Source organism: Rattus norvegicus, chromosome 2 (genome assembly GCF_021556685.1).
Source record: "Rattus norvegicus strain SHRSP/BbbUtx chromosome 2, alternate assembly SHRSP_T2T, whole genome shotgun sequence".
Classification (NCBI taxonomy): Eukaryota; Metazoa; Chordata; class Mammalia; order Rodentia; family Muridae; genus Rattus; species Rattus norvegicus.
The window spans coordinates 199591389-199609336 of record NC_141535.1 but is presented as its reverse complement, the minus strand read 5'-3'; the positions used below and the strand labels follow the sequence as shown (position 1 = coordinate 199609336).

The window sequence follows — 17948 nt, the reverse complement described above, 5'->3', positions numbered from 1 at the left end:
ATAGGAAAAGGTGAGTTGAGCCGCAGGTTGCTGGTTCTCCATCAGCTTCCCCAACATACACCTATGCTCCTTTGGAAGCACACCACAGTCCTGTATGCTGGCTGATGAATACACCTGAATGAGTATAAGTTTCAGCTCTGAGAGAAAGGGCACTGCCATTCCAAAGTGACCTTGCAAGACTCTGTGGAGTACACAGCAACTGAATACAAATGTTCACCAACCATGTGCTTTGACTCCAGGCTCTCTCACGATTCCTATCCTCAGAATGTATGCAGATGCTGCCTTCAAGGGAGGGCATTCGCTTTCCTTCTCACTTCAGGGCTCTTGGATTGGAGATGTAAGGAATTCATCAGCCTGACCGAATTAACACCTTGCTCATCCACCCTGAATTTCGAACCTTAGTCTAAAGAGAGAACCGAACCAAACCAAGCTTACTTAGGCTGTATTTTGCCCTTCGTAGAACATTCCTATGTAATCCATCTCAAGCCTCCCAGCATCTTGAGGTGGGCAAACAGAACAAGTGCTATTATCTCTGCTTTAGAAGTGAAGAAAGAGAGCTCCAAGAGGTTAACTGATTTCCTCCAGTTCACCCACTGCATTTACCATAGAGTTGAGACTCAAATACAGATTCTAATTCTTCTCATCCTACCTTATGCTATTCGTCCATATGAGAAACAAAAATCTATCTTGTTCCTTGGGATGCCAAGTTAGACTCCCAGGCAAAACAAATCAAATGAAAATAATTACTAAGTCTATCATCAAAAACTCATAGAAATACACATGTCCAATCATCTTATCAAGCCAGAGATCTTATCAAATGAGGGAGAAATTCCCAATTATTTTCTTTTGATTGATAGGCTTCCTATCAATAATAGTCATGCAGGGCTAGGGAGACAGATATGGTAATAAAGCACTTGCTTTGCCAGCATGATGGCCTGAATATGATTCCCCAGAATCCATTCAAAAAAGGCCAGGCATGATGATGCAAGCTTGTCAACCCCAGTGCTCAGGAGGCAGAGGCAAAGGATCCATGGGGCTACCTAGCCAGTTAGCAGTGCATACTTAGAAAGTTCCAACAGAGTGAGAGACCCTGCCTCAGAAAAAAAAAGTAGACATTACCTCAGAAACAGTACTTGGGGCTGGCCTCTAGCCTTTGCACACATGTACACACACACACACACACACACACACACACACACACACACAACCCAAGGGAGTTTAGAAAAGCGACTCTCTTTCTTAATGTTTTGGTTTTCACAGAATGACAAGCCACAAGCACACATGTATATTAGCATTAGCATTATTAGTATTCTGGCCCAATATATACTCACCACCTGAAAAATATTTAGTTAAAAGGCAGATGGATAGATGTCACTAGGCAGTTCATGGTAAGGTCAAAGTGTCTCGAAGTAAAAATGTGACTATCTGAACCAGAATTCAGGATTAATGGCTCCCAACCATTTTTCCTGCCACGCCAAGCCATCTCTCATGAGCACAGGTAAGTAAAAGATGGGGAATGTAGTTGGTGTGTCTAGAACTTGCTCCCAAACTCCGCTGCAGGCTGTAAAGTTTTGCAGACCGCAGGATCTAACCTGCATGTTCTATTTTCTGTCTTGCTCACATTATAGTAAAACAGGCACAAAGACTGTGTAAATGGGTCAGAACATGGCGCTTCGGCTCCCCGCTGCCAGCTCTCAAACACCCGCATAAGACCTCAGTGCAGTGCGCGTGCCTTTGTTATTACCCTGTTTGGTGGGAGTTATTTGCTCTTTGACGTTTCTTTGCAAAGGATGGGAACAATTTGGAACATCTTTCCCTCAGCGATCCTGGGCTTGGTTCAGGTGGTGAAGGTAGAGGTCACTTTATTAATACAGCCATCAAGGAAAGCTGTCATGGTAACACATTGCATGGATTCCTTGAAGTATAGGAGACAAAGCCAAAAAGAGAAACTTTCAAGTCTATAAATATAGACCCAGCATTGCTCAAGCATAGCAGCAGCTCACGGACAGAGCCAGCCCAAATGTATAGCTTTGAACCAAACACAAACACAGAGAGAAATCTCTTTGGTAATGTGATGGATCACTGTGACCATGTGGGAATAAGTGACCCTTTTGGTTTCTGAAGGAAAAATGAATAGGACAAGGAATGACACTAAGTCCTATTTGCTGCTGTCTTTGAATATATAGGAGCACTTTCTAGGTCTGCTTTTTGACATGTTCCAGAGAAGACTAATAGAAGGGAAAGAATTCAAGATTTTGTAATTCATATTTTGAAAATACCTTGTTTTTTGGGAAGAGCAGGTTATATAGTGTTCAAGAACACCCACATATCTATATACACAAAGCACACATAAACACACCCATACTTATACATACATACATGTGCATGCATAGACACCAATCACATGCACATACATATATTTATACACACATATGTATGCACACATATACATGCATCACATGCATTTGCACACATATACACATAGAATGCACACCTACATGCCCTTCCCCCACACACAACCAAATCTGCCTCACCAAAAAAAACAAAACAAAATAAAAAACTCTTAAGAACCTGAAAAATTTAGTGACATTCTTCTGGCTTTCCTAATCCAAAGTCCAGGAAAAAAACAGAAGTAATAAAGAAAATAGTATTCCCTCCTCTTCCTTCCTGTGAAATTAGGAGTAGTTTTAGAGATCATGGCAATTCTGAGACCTTGTGTGTCTGCTTTTGTGGCTTACTAAAGCTGTAAGCAGAGCTCTCCCGGTACCGTGCTTACTCCAACTTATCCACTAAGACTTCACACCTCATCTTCTGGCCACACAACTCGGTTTCAGACTCACATTAATATAATAACCTTATCTGCCAATGTCTTCTGGTTATCTTAGGCACACTATTGGAAAGCATTCCAAAGACTGGAGTATCAGAAGGTATCAGGTCATGTGCTATTATATTGGCCATGCCATAAATAAGTTACTCTTATCAACAGCAAAAAGAAAATTTAATAAAGGGAACAGTCAGGCTATTACCAAAGGAATGTCAGCTCTTTCTATATTTGACTCAGATGTCACCATAACAGAAAAAATTGTATCAACCAAGTATCTATTCACATCCAATTGTTGGGAAAAGGTTATATAAGGGATTTAAAAATGAGCCTTCCTGATTACTGAAATAAGAAGCCCCTTTATAGTCAATAACAATAAAGAAATTATAGATAAACTTAAAATAAATATCACCAACTAATTCAGTTTGAAAGACTATACTTTTGGGGGTCATTTCTGTAGTTTCTTACTAAATTCGGTTTGCAGCTGATCCATATAGAAAAAAAAAAACACCAAAGAGAGATAACTGAAAAAATATATTAGGTAAAAATTTCCAGCACTTTAATCTACAACTTCATGCTGTACAGAATAAAAGATCATAAACATTGTACTGGGTTTTCATTCTCACGCCAGCTCCACAAGTTAATGATGGATGCCTAGAACTTTGTGATGAAAAGGATTCTATAGTTCAGTATAAAAAAGTTCCATTATTAAATAGCGACATTTCATTTTAGTTCATTTTGTGTTACCATAGCAGAATGTCACAGACTAATTTATAATAAAAAATAGCTATTTATGAGCTAAAGTTCCAGTTTCTTATCATAAAATTCTAGTATTTTATCATAAAATGCTGGAAGGCTTCACGTGGTTGAAAGGGAAATCCCCATTAGCCATCGTGTGTGCATTAGTTCATTCTTGATAATACTTTGGAAAGGCCACACTTCTTAACAATGTTACAACGTCAACTAAGCTGTCAACATGAGTTTTGGAGAAGCCAAACCTTGAAATCCCAGAAGTCTCCTATGCCTGGCAAGACAGAAATGATGCTACAGATGTCAGCAGGATTCTCACTCTCAGCCTAGACCTTTGGTATTTCTACTTTTATTGTTGTGGGGCCTGATCTGAATTTGGACCTCCATATGTCAGTAGAACTCTAGGAGTTGGAGCAATTCAGAAATGTTATTAACAGATAGCTCTGCCCCATCCCTGTAGTTTGAAATCACATTAGCTAGGAGATGTAGTGGGAAATGTGTTGTCAAAGGAATGGTTCCATAACTTCCAGGCATGGAGTCAGCCGTATCTATACGTGTATCTATAAGTATATTGTGCTGTCTAATACCATTCACTATGCTACTCCAGACTTCCCTTCCGTATAAAGTGCACTATGCATGGACTGACACTCAAGCTCTACCCTGAACTGATATGATCTAGATCTTGGCTCGGTGGTTTGAAACGTGTCCAGGAGTGCTGGTATCATTGCCACAATGGGAGTAAAGGGCAAATGATGAGCAAGGATGCCTTTGCATCCTCCTCTTCTGCTGCTGTAAGCAGTATTGACTATCTGCTCTGGCATTTCTGAGTTACCTACATGCACGTTACCCACATACCTACAAGCCTTTCATTGCCATGGCTGTGCTTCTGAAAACTCGTTATTTTGATCTAGAACTGACAAATCTGTGCCCTGCTCTTTTTCCCAGTATACACCAGAAACAGCTGTTTACTTCCATTGACATGGCTGTTCTCCAACTCCATGTTATCATTTACCCTTTATATCGATTATAAGTCCTTCTAGGTAGAAGAGGATGCTGTCCCAGCCAATTTAGGACATTTCGCACATCCATGGCCCCTACCCATCCACAGTATGCTATCTGTTCCCAGTTGCGACAAACAAAAATAAATAAATAAATGCAATCTAGTCATTGCCTAATATCCTTTGGGGGCTGGAATCTCCAAAATATTGGTACCTTCTCCTATCAACTGATAGGAAACTGATGTCCAGGGACTTCCATAAATTGTGATAACCTCAACCCTTTTCTGGCTGATTCAGTCAAGATTTAAATCACACATTTGCTCTGTCCAATTCAAATCTGCTTCTTCTTCTCCTCTTCCACTTCATTTGTTAATGTATAGGTGGTCTTCCATAACAGGAAAGCATTTTTATGATTATTTTCATGGTCTCATGTGACTGCTGCATTTTGTTGATATTTTCCTTCTGGCCATTTTTCATACTGTTGCTTTCTCTGCATATGGCTGAAGCTGGTACTCTTCAGAGCTCTCTAGACTTGGTCATCACGTTGGCATGATTGATACTCTCCTACCATGAGACTGTGTACTTTGTGTCTGATGACAATGACCTTCACCACCGGTATTCCACATCTCCATCTCCATAATGAACTGTCTCCTGAACCTTGACATAGCTTTACCAAGTAATAACAAAAGATTTGAGGAGAACTTACAGGCAGAGTCAATAAGTCCAAAAGTACTCATTAACTTCTCCGACTGAATTTCTCTTCTGCTTCCTTTTCTTAATAAATTTCTTTGTGATGTACCTACATAGTCAAATGTCACTTTAAATCACTCACATTTGTTATGTAAACAAGCCTTCCGTTGTGCCCTCTCTTCTCCTCTCTGTTGCTCCAACCCAGCCCATTCTGATAAGTATCTGGTCTCCTTGTCTCCAATCTATTTTCATCTAGTTTCAGCTTTCCTTTTCCTTTAAAACTCTAGCTGACTCATTTACATTTGAAAGCTGCCACATTGTCCATTTCCCAAACTCTGCAAGGTCTGTATAAAAACAACTACAGACAGAATGCCCCTAGCATTCTAGCCTCCTTTGTCCTGTGTGCATCTAGCCTTTCAACCACAGCCCACCCATCATTTATGGACATAATCAAGTTCCAGTCAGAAAATAAGCTATTCGAGGTATTCAACAGAAAAAGACTATTAAAGGAAATAGGATAATTGGTGTCTGAGGACTGAAATGAGTACGAGGCACCAAAATAACTCTTGGACAGTAACTGCTCACATAGGTGGTGCCTATTACTCTGGGATTGAGAAATTACAAGAATGGGGGGGGGTGGATTTCTTGAAACTAATAGTGTTGGTACCTTATAACTATATCTCTGAGGAGGGACGATGTCTGATACCTCTGTAGTAGTCCCTTGGAGATATGCTAGCAGGATGCTACAGGAGTCTCCAAGGCTTAGTGAGAAGCTGGTTTTGAGTAAAGATAATAAGGGAAAGAAGGATAAGATGGATAAGACTGGATCAATGTCAAGGCTTAAACGGAAGGCCTTGCTACACAGTGCTGTTAAGACAAGCCATTAAGTAGGAAAAGGGAAATATCTTCACATACACCCATCTTCCCTCTTTGTTCCTTCTGGTATCAATTGTTGGTGAAATCCAGTAGGAAACATGTAGGGTTGTGTGTGTGTATATATATATATATATATATATATATATATATATATATATATATATATATATATACATATACATATATATATGTGTGTGTGTGTGTGTGTGTGTGTGTGTGTGTGTGTGTATCAATATCAACATCAGAGAAGGGGATCAGTGTTCAACGATAACTTCTTAATAACCTAGGTGCCCCTTTTGCATCTCTTTGCTTTAACTCACACAGTTTCCTCATCCATGATACTCTTTAACCAGTATCTGCCTTGTGTGCGCCTTTGTTCAAATACAACCCCCTTTCTATAATTGTTCCTAATCTCCAAAACACAGATAACCATCATTTGTGTTTGCCTAACACTTCAGACCAACCTACTTTGTGGTCATTTTTGTCCTTTGTCAGAATATCTCTGAGTGTGTTTGTTGACTTTCTACCAAATTATGAGCTTCTTTATGGTAGTTAGAGTGATAACCACAAAACCTAGCGGGACGCTTGGCAAGGACCATTGGCTGAGTGGATAAGACTAATAAGGTTATTTTAAGGACAACAACTCTAGATCGCTTCTGGCATGTATCTATCTCATCTCCGTAAGTAAATTAGAACTCCATGAAAACAGAGGCCCTTCTGCATTTGTTTTATTGTCTCGGTGGTGTTTAGTACAGGGTGTTACATGATGAAGAAGAGCTCTTGATACATAACCATCTAGTTTGTTCATTAACCAACAGAACTTTGGTACTAGATGACATGTAAATGGAACATGAGGTTATAAATATCAGGTAAGTTCTCCAGTTGGACTCAAGTATGTTTCTAGCATGTGATTTCAGCATCAGATGGTACAGTATGCGGTAGAAATCTCTCTACTCGTTGAATTTTAATAGGATGGGCACCATCAAGACCCCAAATGTAATGTGCTTTGTAGTGAATTTTAAGCTAATAAAAGGTATGCTAGTTTCCATTTTTTCCTGTTTATATATTATCCAAGATATATTCCCCCAGTCCATGAGATGATTAATCCCAGGCTACATCTGTTCCTCGTGTATTTATTAAATTCTCACAACCATCCAACTCAACTAGCAGGTTATTTACATGTAGAGAAGGTATTGAATTTTAACTTAATCACTGGCTTCTCGGAGGAAAAAACCCGAAGTCTCTGCTCAAGAGCTGCTTTACATTCAAGTCCAAGAGGAAGAAAAATAGCTTCGAAAAAAAGAGGGGAGTGATATTTAATTAACTATTGATTTCTTCTCAATTATTCAAGGCAAGCAATTATCGATATTGATGGAACAGATATTTCCCTATGCCTGGTGCCCAAATGAAAGGAAATATCCCATCCTGCAATCTGCTGTCTAGATCGAGAAATGCTCGGAATCTTTAACTTTAAACGGAAATGGTTACTTGGATTGGTTTATTCCATGTTGCCCCAATTAAACAGATATTTCTCCGAGTGTAAGCAAAACAGAACCCATGTATACTTTCCAAATGGACAAAAACCAAAACAGAACAAGATCCACCAGGATCTTAACCTATGACCCTGTGCTTGGGGACCTTACTTCATAGCTGCAGATGTTGGCATGACAAAAAATGACTGTCAAATTACCATAATTTGGGTTCAGTCTAACCCACCCACTGAGAAGCAGCTTGTTTGCTTGATGCCTCTAATCCGTGTGACATTGCCTGGTGTACCCGCATTTCAAACATGAACGATTAACCAGTGCCGATTATACCAACGTATGATGGACCTGCCTTCTATGTCTCCCTGGAATGTTGAGCAATGTAGTCACACTGGACTCTGTTTAGGGAAATTTATTATTAGCTCCACAGATACCCAGTGCCACCTTCCCTCAACCATCCATACACAGGACAGGAGCATTCTGATGTTTGTGGGTGAGGACAAAGCTCCTCTTCAAGGTAACATGAGTATTGAACACGATTAACAGGCAAAGCAAATGTTATCTATAGTTATCATGTGGAAGGTGGGATTATTTTGCAACAATGATTTGTATTTAATAGCATCATTGTGCAGTGTGTGTGCATTCTTGTGTGTGTGTGTGTGTGTGTGTGTGTGTGTGTGTGTGTGTGAATCCATATGTCATCTTTGGAGAAATTGGGGCGGGACTTCTTTTTTTAATGAAAAACTGTTATAATTTATAAAAAGCTCCTTTTTCTGCTCTGTGCCCCGCCTGCCCCTGTCCAGAGTGGTCTGTGTTAAGTGCTTAAGCAGCAAATGTTGTTGGAAAGTGTTCGTTCGTTCTTGGCTCTCTTATTCTTTGTTGTTGCGTTAATTTCCCTGGGTTCTATTTAACATTCTGCTAAATCAGTGAAACCTTGATTATCTAAGAGAATACAAGACATCGAATTAATGAGGATAACGGGGATTTTGAAGATACGAGAAATTATTAGAGGTGAAAGTTCTGTGACAGAGGCTGTGAATGAATCTCAGTCAGGAACCGCTTCCTGATTTTCCAACCTGTTTCCAGTCCTTGATGGATGGTAATGAAATTTTGGTAATCAGGGTTTCACCGTTGCATTTATTACTGTTCCCAAATCAAGGTAACCTTGGGCTCTACTCCCCATATTTACAAGGTAATAAAAACTCTGATGGGCTGTCAGGGACAAATGTGACTGCTCTTCCTCACATGCCTCCCACGAAACAAGCTTTTCCTCTTCCCATCTGGCTGTTGCCTGCCTGGAGCATGTTACTTTTCTCACATCCTAAACCCGCATTTCCCTGCTTCCCTGTGGTCTCTTTGCATGCACAAAAAAGGCTGGAATTGGTTCAGGGACCATGGATGGATGTCCTGACCTTAGAGGTCATTGGTCATTTTAGCAGCACTGCTTTGCATTTTAAACGGCACTCATCTGGCTTCAAGGTTCTGCTTTCTTGTATCAGGCACTCGTCCTTTAAAAACCTAGGAGGTCACAACAGGTCTCACGTACACAGGAATTTCCAAACCAGGAGTACTACATTAGATTCGATAGCCTGAACTGGAGAATATCCAAGATTGCAGGGGAAAGGGGAGGGAAAAACCTATATGAAAAGGCCTAATATGATCAAAACCAAGGCAGCCGACTACATTTGTTTGGAAATTGGAGTCACATGCTTAGTTTATGGAGGGAAGGGGGTGGGGGAGCACAAGATCGATAGAGAATTTCTTTTTAAAAGCTGAAAACATGATGTTCCAGATGAACTTAAATTGATTCTGCTTCTCCTCCCCTCCCCTACCCTCCCCTCGTTCTGCAGCTAATGTCTGCGACAATGAGCTCCTGCACTGCCAGAATGGAGGGACCTGCCACAACAATGTGCGCTGTGTGTGCCCAGACGCCTACACCGGCATCCTCTGTGAGAAGCTACGGTGCGAAGAGGCGGGCAGCTGTGGCTCCGACTCTGGCCAGGGAGCACCCCCGCGGGGCTCCCCTGCACTGCTGCTGCTGACCGTGCTGCTGGGGACTGCCAGTCCCCTGGTTTTCTAGGGGTCACACCCAGCCCTCCGACAGGCCTGTGCTGTGGGGGAAGCAGACACAACCCAAGCGATTGCTCCCGACATAGAAAACACGCACACCCACTCCAACACAGTGTATAGAAGAAGAGGGCCTAACTGAACTAAGCCATATCTCTCGGAACTGGACAGCACAGCGCGCATCATCGGAGTCAAGACTGTTCATCACTGACTCCAGAGGAATTGGCAGCTGTCGCTATCGTCACTGCAAATCTCATCGCCAGCTGCAGAGCTGATTGCGGATTAGAAAGGCTGCGAGAGCGCCCCCCAGAAGGAAAGACAAACAAACAACAAACTGATCAACCAACCTAAAAAACATTCGCTACTCTACCGTGGTGCACCCGAGTACCGCTCTGCCCAGTGTGTGGACCAACCAAATAAGAGCATTCTTCGCTGTCAGGTGCATTGTGGGTATAAGGAAATCTGTTACAAGCTGCCATATTGGCCTGCTTCAGCCTCCCCCTTCCCCCCAAATCCCTTCCAACCTGTGCTTTAGTGAACGTTGCTCTGTAACCCTTGTTGGTTGAAAGATTTCTTTGTCTGATGTTAGTGATACACATGTGTAACAGCCCCCTCCAAAGCGCAAGCCAGTCATACCCCCTGTATATTTTAGCAGCACTGCGATCCCAGTGCCAGCTCCCATCCACTTCGCAAGAGTGGCTAGAGGAAAAGAGAAAGTGTATCTATCCTTTTGTATTCAAATGAAGTTATTTTTCTTGAAATACTGTAATATGTAGATTTTTTGTAATATTGCCAATTTATGTTACCAGACAATCTGTTAATGTATCGAATTCGAATCAGCAAAGACTGACGTTTGATTTTTTTGGTCCTCTTTGGTTTTGTTTCGTTTCGTCGTGCAGAGATTTCTCTGTAAGGGCAACGAGCGTGCTGGCATCAAAGAATATCGGTTTACATATAGCAAGTGTAATAAGATTCCACCAAAGGACATTCTAAATGTTTTCTTGTTGCTTTATAACACTGGAAGACTTAAAGAATAAAATTTCCTGCAGAAATGATATCAGGAAATTGTATGGCCGTTTCTTGAGATGAAAGGAGAAACCACCCACAGTTTTCCAGTCAAGTCACTGATTTTGTGTGGACTGAACACAGTCGGCCGACAACTTTAGTAACCCAGGAAGATGGATGGATGGTCACTAGCTTGGACAACGTCTGCAAAATATGAGACTATTTTCCACCTGGGAAAAAATTATAACCACAAAAACAGAGAGAAAGAAGTATCTAAGTGATTGCCAAGATTATGCCAAAGCCTGTTGGCAGAGCACTAAGAGACTTTTATTTTTAAGTCATGCTATTTTCACAGATTTATGGTGATCATGTGACTCTAGGGATGCCGATCTATGTATCCTTCCAAATACAGTGTTTACATGGAGTATCATAAGAGGCCACCTGGGGAACCAGGGCAGCAGCAGGGAAATTGAGTGATTAGCAATTTGACTTTGAATATATTCTAAGTATTTAAATGAAATATCAAAATATAGAGCAGCAAGTAGACATAACTGCTGTTCCTGGAAATAAAGTCTGTTTCAAGTACTGCCCAAGGTGTAATAAATTCTTGTTTCTGCCTTTTATTAGGCCAATTACTGTACAAGACAGCAGAGGGAGCTGGGCGGGGGTGGAGGGGTGGAGAGAGAGACACTGTGAAGTTTTGGAAGGGGCTGAAACCGTGTATGTTCAATCCCAGCATACTGCCACCCTGCAGGTGACAAATGTGTGGGCAAGGGCATCTCTTGGAATCAGAAATAATTATGAGGCCAAACCAGAAGATTAAAGACAATGAAGTCCTACATGACTTGGTGGGACAATAACCTATGACAGTATTAGGTCAGAAGCCTCATTCCAGGCTGAATTCTCCACCCTACTGCCAGTCTCGGCTGAACCGCGGGGGGGAGGAATGTCTTCTGATAAATAACCTGAGTCAAAACTAGATGAAGGAACAGCGTGTCTTATTGGTTTTGTTCCCAGAAAAGCCAATTCAAAGAAGGCAATAAAAGGTAAGCAGGTAATTCCTGCTCTGCCTGCCACCCCACGTCTGAGTCGATTGAATGTTTGTTATTCAAACCAACATCCTCTTTTGATATAAGAAATAGGGAAAGATGGAGATAAATTAGTGCTTTGGCTCAGTGCCAGAGTAGCCAACTAGAAATGACAGATTTACATAAGAAGCATAAATAGAAAATTATATTCCCGGCTCACCAAAGAACACACATGAAAATTCTAATAGCATCCAGAGTGTGAGATTACTTCTAATGAGGTGGATTTCTGATATTAAAATGGAGTTTAAGTTGTCTTATAGTTTATTAGCACAAACCAAAGGCAGACCGTGTTATTTCTGGCAATGGTGCACTTTACCATTATCCGGTCACAGCTTTGTCACAATGATCAGGAATCAGACACTGCACAATTCAATACGTGGGATTCCAAAAGCTAATTCTGAAGTTTAATGAAGGCCTGATTTAAATCAACTCATCTGCATTTTATCTCTACGAGGCTATAAAAATCTAAATTGATGAGGAATATCTTGCATTCAGTATATTTAGATATAGTTCTCTGAATTTCTTGAAGTGATGTGATCTGCTTTTAATAAAAATTCACTTTTAGGTATATAACAAACGTAAATGAAATGTGCTTTTTAATCTGGTTATTTAAAGAGTCAATTCATTTTTTTTAAAGAAGTCAGCCTACAGGATTTTCTTTGCTGCTTTCTAGAATTCTGTGAATCTGCAATATTCTGTCCTGAGACCAGGCTGAGACAGACAGGGTGTACTAAGTTGTGCTTGCATTTGAAGCCTGGGTGCTTATGTTGCTTCCGGGAAGGTCTTTAATGTGGGCAATACCGCTATTCCATGTCATCCGCCCTACAGAGGAGGAGCACCATTCCTCCCATGACTGATGTGTATAAAACCCAAAAGGGAATGGTGTGTGTGTGGGGGGGGGGTGTTAAAATGTCAACTGTCTAGCAAGTTTCACTATTGACAGGAAGTTAAATAATTATCTTACCTACCATCAAGGGGGAATGACTGAACACACAGCCTAAGGACAAATATTAGAAGAGCCACCTTTACCCTCCTCTGCCTTTGCCCAGTTATCCAGTCTAAGTCCCCACCAGACAGTGGCCTCCTATAGGCAGACAGCACAGAAGCAACTCTTACGCACATGGGCAGAAGAGGATATCGACTCCACGGTTCAGTGGTTTCTATTGTGTCCTACTCACCCTTTACGAACCTGTGACATTACCGGAGTCTAAGACTCTTCAGAGGGAAGCTGTGAAATCAAATCTTTCCTTCCATCTTCTTCACCACCTACCACCAATAATTTAGTAATCTTGGAATCTAAAAACCCCATAATCTGAAATGGGATGTTCTTTACCCTGGGTAAGGATCGATCTGCTGTCCGTTACCTATTGTTCAATTTTAAGTCAAATATCAGTGGCAGTTTCTGTGCTCACAGGATTGAACAGGACACTAGAGAGCTTTGGGTTACATGGTCTATTCATAACATATGTAACTGTCTACATGCATTTAGCATCCAGTATGAGTTACAATTCTGCCTTCAGAAATCTGAAGGAGTTGTTTGCCTACCACTTTGACTACCAGCCTTTATTGATAAGAAGAATATGATATCCACTTACCCATGAGTTGGGATAACCTGAGGCTAAAAAAGGAATGCTTTTCAAAGGTTTATTATATATGAGAATTTTTAAAAAGAGAGATAACCCCGGGATGTTAACACAAAATCTAATTATAAACAATTTATCTGGAGTCTAATAACTTGTCTCAGGAAATCAATACTGGTTTCTAATCAATGTTATTTGTTTGTTTCTTATGTATGGATGTTTTGCATGGATGTGTCTGTGTGTAACATACACACTGGTGCCCTGGAAAGCAGAAGAGGGAGTCAGGTGCCCTGGAACGAGAGTGGCTATGAGCTGCCATGTGAGTCCTGAAAACAGAACCTAGGTCCTCTGCCCCAGCAAACAGTGCACTTGACCCCTGAGCCTCCTCTCCAGCTGCTCAGTGTTATTTTTAAGAAACATGAAGCGATCCTTCGATACAAACATTCTAAAAGTTCTGAGTATTTCCATATGAAGTGTTCTTTTATTTAAACTTTGTTTTTACTTTCTTACATTAAAAGTGGCTTTTTCTCTCCTTCGGTTACCTAAAGTGGAAGCCAACAAACTCCTCACATAAACTGCACACAAACACAAGATGATGTCAGAAAAAAAATAAGCCAACTTCCATATTTTGAATTTTCCCCAGTCTCCGGAACACAGAGAGCGTCTGCTCTTCTCAACACCTGGTAGAGTGTGACTCACAGGCGACCATCTTCATTCTGCTTCCAGAGAACCAAGAAAAAAAACCACAGGCGCGCCCCTTGCATAAGCCCCACAGTTGCAGTTAACTAGAAATTGGAAAATAACATCTGTGAAAAGCAAGTTAATATTGACTAATATACAATTACTTAAGTTCTATTTCAGAAGAAAAATGGTGCCCTTAATACACTTCTAGAGTGCATTCTGAAATAATTCTACAAGAAGAGTTCAACCATTTTGAAGGGAGTTTGAAAGCATTCCAACCTTTTGTAACTGCTAGAATCCCATTTCCCTCAGCCTTCTCTGGTCACCCCAAAGCTGCTGTTAATTGATTAATGAATTAAAATGGAGTAGTAGCATTTAAAACTATATGTTTTATAACCTAAACCACTACCTGATAAATGGGTTCATTATTCTACAAAACCTAATTATGTTAGCACTAAACACTTAGCTAGATTAGCCCAGGCAAACTGCAGAGGATCAGAAGTAAAAATAACCCTCATTTTCTTAACTTAGTCCCATTCCCCCCCCCCAGAGGTGTCATTTTAACTATTCTTTAATTAGAATTACAAATTTCCTCATGGGGGGGGGGCGGGGAACTAACTGGAAAGAGAAAAAAGTATTTGTTATATTTCCTACCACTATGTGAATAGACATGGAAATTCCTGCATAGCACAAATGTGTCAAGGACCTTATAAACATCATAACCAAAGACGCCCCTGATGCCATGCTAATAGTACCACGGCAGAGCATGTCTGTTGCACAGGTAGCCATCCCAATTGATGAAAAGAAAGTGACAGAAAAGCACACACCTGAAGTTCTGTTAAGAATAGGTGATTTTGTTTTGTTTCATTTTGTTTTTGTTTGTTTTGTTTTGTTTTTGCCCCAAAGTAGGCAACTACATAATTTCATTTTTTTATTCATATTTCTGTTCCTAAAGAGGCTGTTCCTGTTGAGGAACTGTCTTCCTACTGCCTAGGAGAAACCCCGAAAAGAAGCCTCCTCCAAGGACACAGCGTTGCTATTTACCCAATGAAGCCCTGAGTAATTGTTTTGACTTTCTTGGTGTGATAAACATCTAGAGGCAAAGAGATTAGTGTCATCTCTCCCCACAGAGGTTTCTCTCCCTTTGGGAAAGGTGTTGGGTGTAGGGGGTGGCTCCCAATCTAATGTGACAAGGTTTGTGAAAAATATTTGTCCGTTGAAATGTAATTAGGAAGACCCCCCACTAAATATTCAGTTTATTAAATTAATAGGGTAACAAATATTGGAGCAGTTCACAACCACTTAAACTCCTGTTTATATCCTGTGTAATTACAATTCATAATTGGGAGAGTGGTCAAAGCTAAATGCATTCTGATCAATGGTTCTCAGGCTGCCAAGCAGATCTGAGTATACCACAACACAGCAAGTGGTTTTTAAAGCCCAGAATTCAAATCAATTCAAGAAGGGAGGCAGAGGAAGCTTAACAGTGAAATGTTTTGAATTAGATTGTATGTAAATACAATGGTTTTTTTCTGGGCATTAAAAACAGCACACTTCTCTAAACATTAAAAGGCTTATAAAAATGTAAATATGACTGGTATAACACATTACCCTAGCTGTTGAAGATATGTATCATCAAGTAATACATTGTTGTCATGGGAGGAATTGTACAAGCACACAGATACATGCAAAACTATTGTCCAGCAATCAGTTCCATCTCAAATCACCTTACATCTACCCAATTTTTTTCATACATATTTATATTTATTTCTCTAGAATCAAAGCATAAATGAAAAATGAAAAAAAAATATGGCCCAGGTATGGACTAGAGACTGAGGCCAACTAATCAAAATACCTAAATATATTTATGGGTTTGGTATATTTTTCATAGGACCATGTAGGGAACATGGAGATTCACATCTTCTGGTTTCCTTTAACAACCTCCTCTCTGAGTTTGAATGGCATATGTTCCAGCCAACTGTCTCCAAGAAAGCTCTTAGAAGATGCTCTCATTCATTGGTTCTCAACCTCTATGTCTCAACTCCCTCGTGGATGAATAACCCCTTCGCCAGGATTGCCTAAGACCATCAGAAAACACAAATATTTATGTTACAATTCATAACAGTAGCAAAATTAAAGTTATGAAGTAGCAATGAAAATAACTTTATGGTTGGTGGGCATCACAACCTGAGGAACTGAGTTAAAAGGTCACAGCTTTTAGGAAGGTTGAAAACCCCTGTTCTATCTGATTAACATTTGATCATAAAATCTTCATACCACTTGCCTTGGTTTATTTTCATATTACTGTGTGTCTTAGTTAGGGTTTTACTGCTATGACAGACACTATGACCAAGGCAACTCTTATAAGGACAACATTTAATTGGGGCGGGCTTACAGGTTCAGAAGCTCAGTCCATTATCATCAAGGTAGGAACATGGCAGCATCCAGGAAGGCATGATGAAAGAGGAGCTGAGAGTTCTACATCTTCATTTGAAGGCTGCTAACAGAATACTGGCTTCCAGGCAGCTAGGATGGGGGTCTTAAAGCCTACATCCACAATGACACACCCACTCCAAAAAGGCCAATCCCAAAAGGGCCACACCTTCTAATAGTGCCACCCCCTGGGCCGAGCAAGCATATATAAACCATCACACTGTGATAGCATAATCCAGCAATTTAAAGAGGAAAGATTATTTGGGCTCACAGTTCAGTGAAGCAGGGAAGCCCTGGGGGCAGGAATTTCAGGCACAATGTCATATTATGTCAGCAAGGAGAGAACAATGAGTGCCTGTGCTCAGCCAGATTTCTCTTTCTATGTAGCCCAGGGTGCAATTGCAGGGAATAATGCCTCCCTCCCTTAAGGTGGGTTTTCACCTCAAAAGTTCTAATTAAAATAATCCCTTATAGGTATGCCCAGAAGCTAATTTACTGTAGGTAATCCCTCCCAAGTATTTCTAGAGGTGTGTCTCCTAGGTGACTCCAGAGTCCATCAGCTTGACAATCCGCACTAACCCTCACATCTCTTGTTATGATGTAATGGTAAGCGATCAAATTCTTGAGCCAATCCCATTAGAAGTATAATTTCATGTTAAATTCTCATGTGCACACACATAGCATATATACATTCACAAGCCTCTGTGTTAAGGGCTACCTTTAATTAAAGGCAGACAGTACTCAGATGACCTAAGGCACATTCTTAAGGAATGCTAATACATTGTGTAGCTTTAGTAACCTCTCTATAGGTCATATTCCATCACTGGAAATAACATGCTCAAAAACAACTCTGAAGTAACCTATGCTCAGCTTTGGGTCTCAGGGCTCAGAAAATCATAACCTGCTCTGGTTTCTCCATTGCAGACATTTTATTACAAAGATCTTCAACATTATCTTCTCCTAGACATAAATTGTATAAAAAGCAAAATAAAATGCATTAGCTGTCTTAACATATTTGGATATCATAACACAGAGCCATTTTCTTTTTGACTGATTTGCTCCATTGGTGTTGTTACTCTAGCTCACAAGTGTAAGATTAGGAGCAAAGGGCTCCCTAATTATCGTCACACTTCTGTGAGTATGGGCAGTACTCTGAACATACAAGGCTCTTATTTCATGCCACAGCCTCTGGACTTGAACTAAGCATTAGCAATAGCTACCTACCTACAGCTATTGAGTGCTTGAATGTGGTTAGTCCGAGCTGACAAGTCCTGTGACTAAGAATATCAAATTTCAGAGTCTTCATACAAAACATACCAAAAAAAAAACCTTATTGAATCATTTTAAAAATAATTTTGTAATTATATGCTAGAATAATAACCCTTTTGATATTTTGGATTAAATAAAATATATTATTATAATTGATTTTAATTGTTCCGATCTCCTACTCTAATGTGGATTCTAGGGGCCTTTAA

The 17948-nt window shown here is 40.4% G+C and overlaps 1 protein-coding gene across 6 annotated transcripts in view; it reads left to right on the top strand.

The window, feature by feature from the left end:
* Positions 1-12346, top strand: part of Ntng1 (netrin G1) — a 364316-nt gene extending 351970 nt beyond the window's left edge. For 5 of the 6 annotated variants that reach the window (XM_087620415.1, XM_087620400.1, XM_087620410.1 and 2 more), the window contains one exon: positions 9470-11281. In XM_087620415.1, the coding sequence (XP_087476541.1) occupies positions 9470-9699 (230 nt within the window). In that variant the 3' untranslated portion in view covers positions 9700-11281. 6 annotated transcript variants of the gene reach the window in all.
* The last annotated feature ends 5602 nt before the right edge of the window (positions 12347-17948 follow it).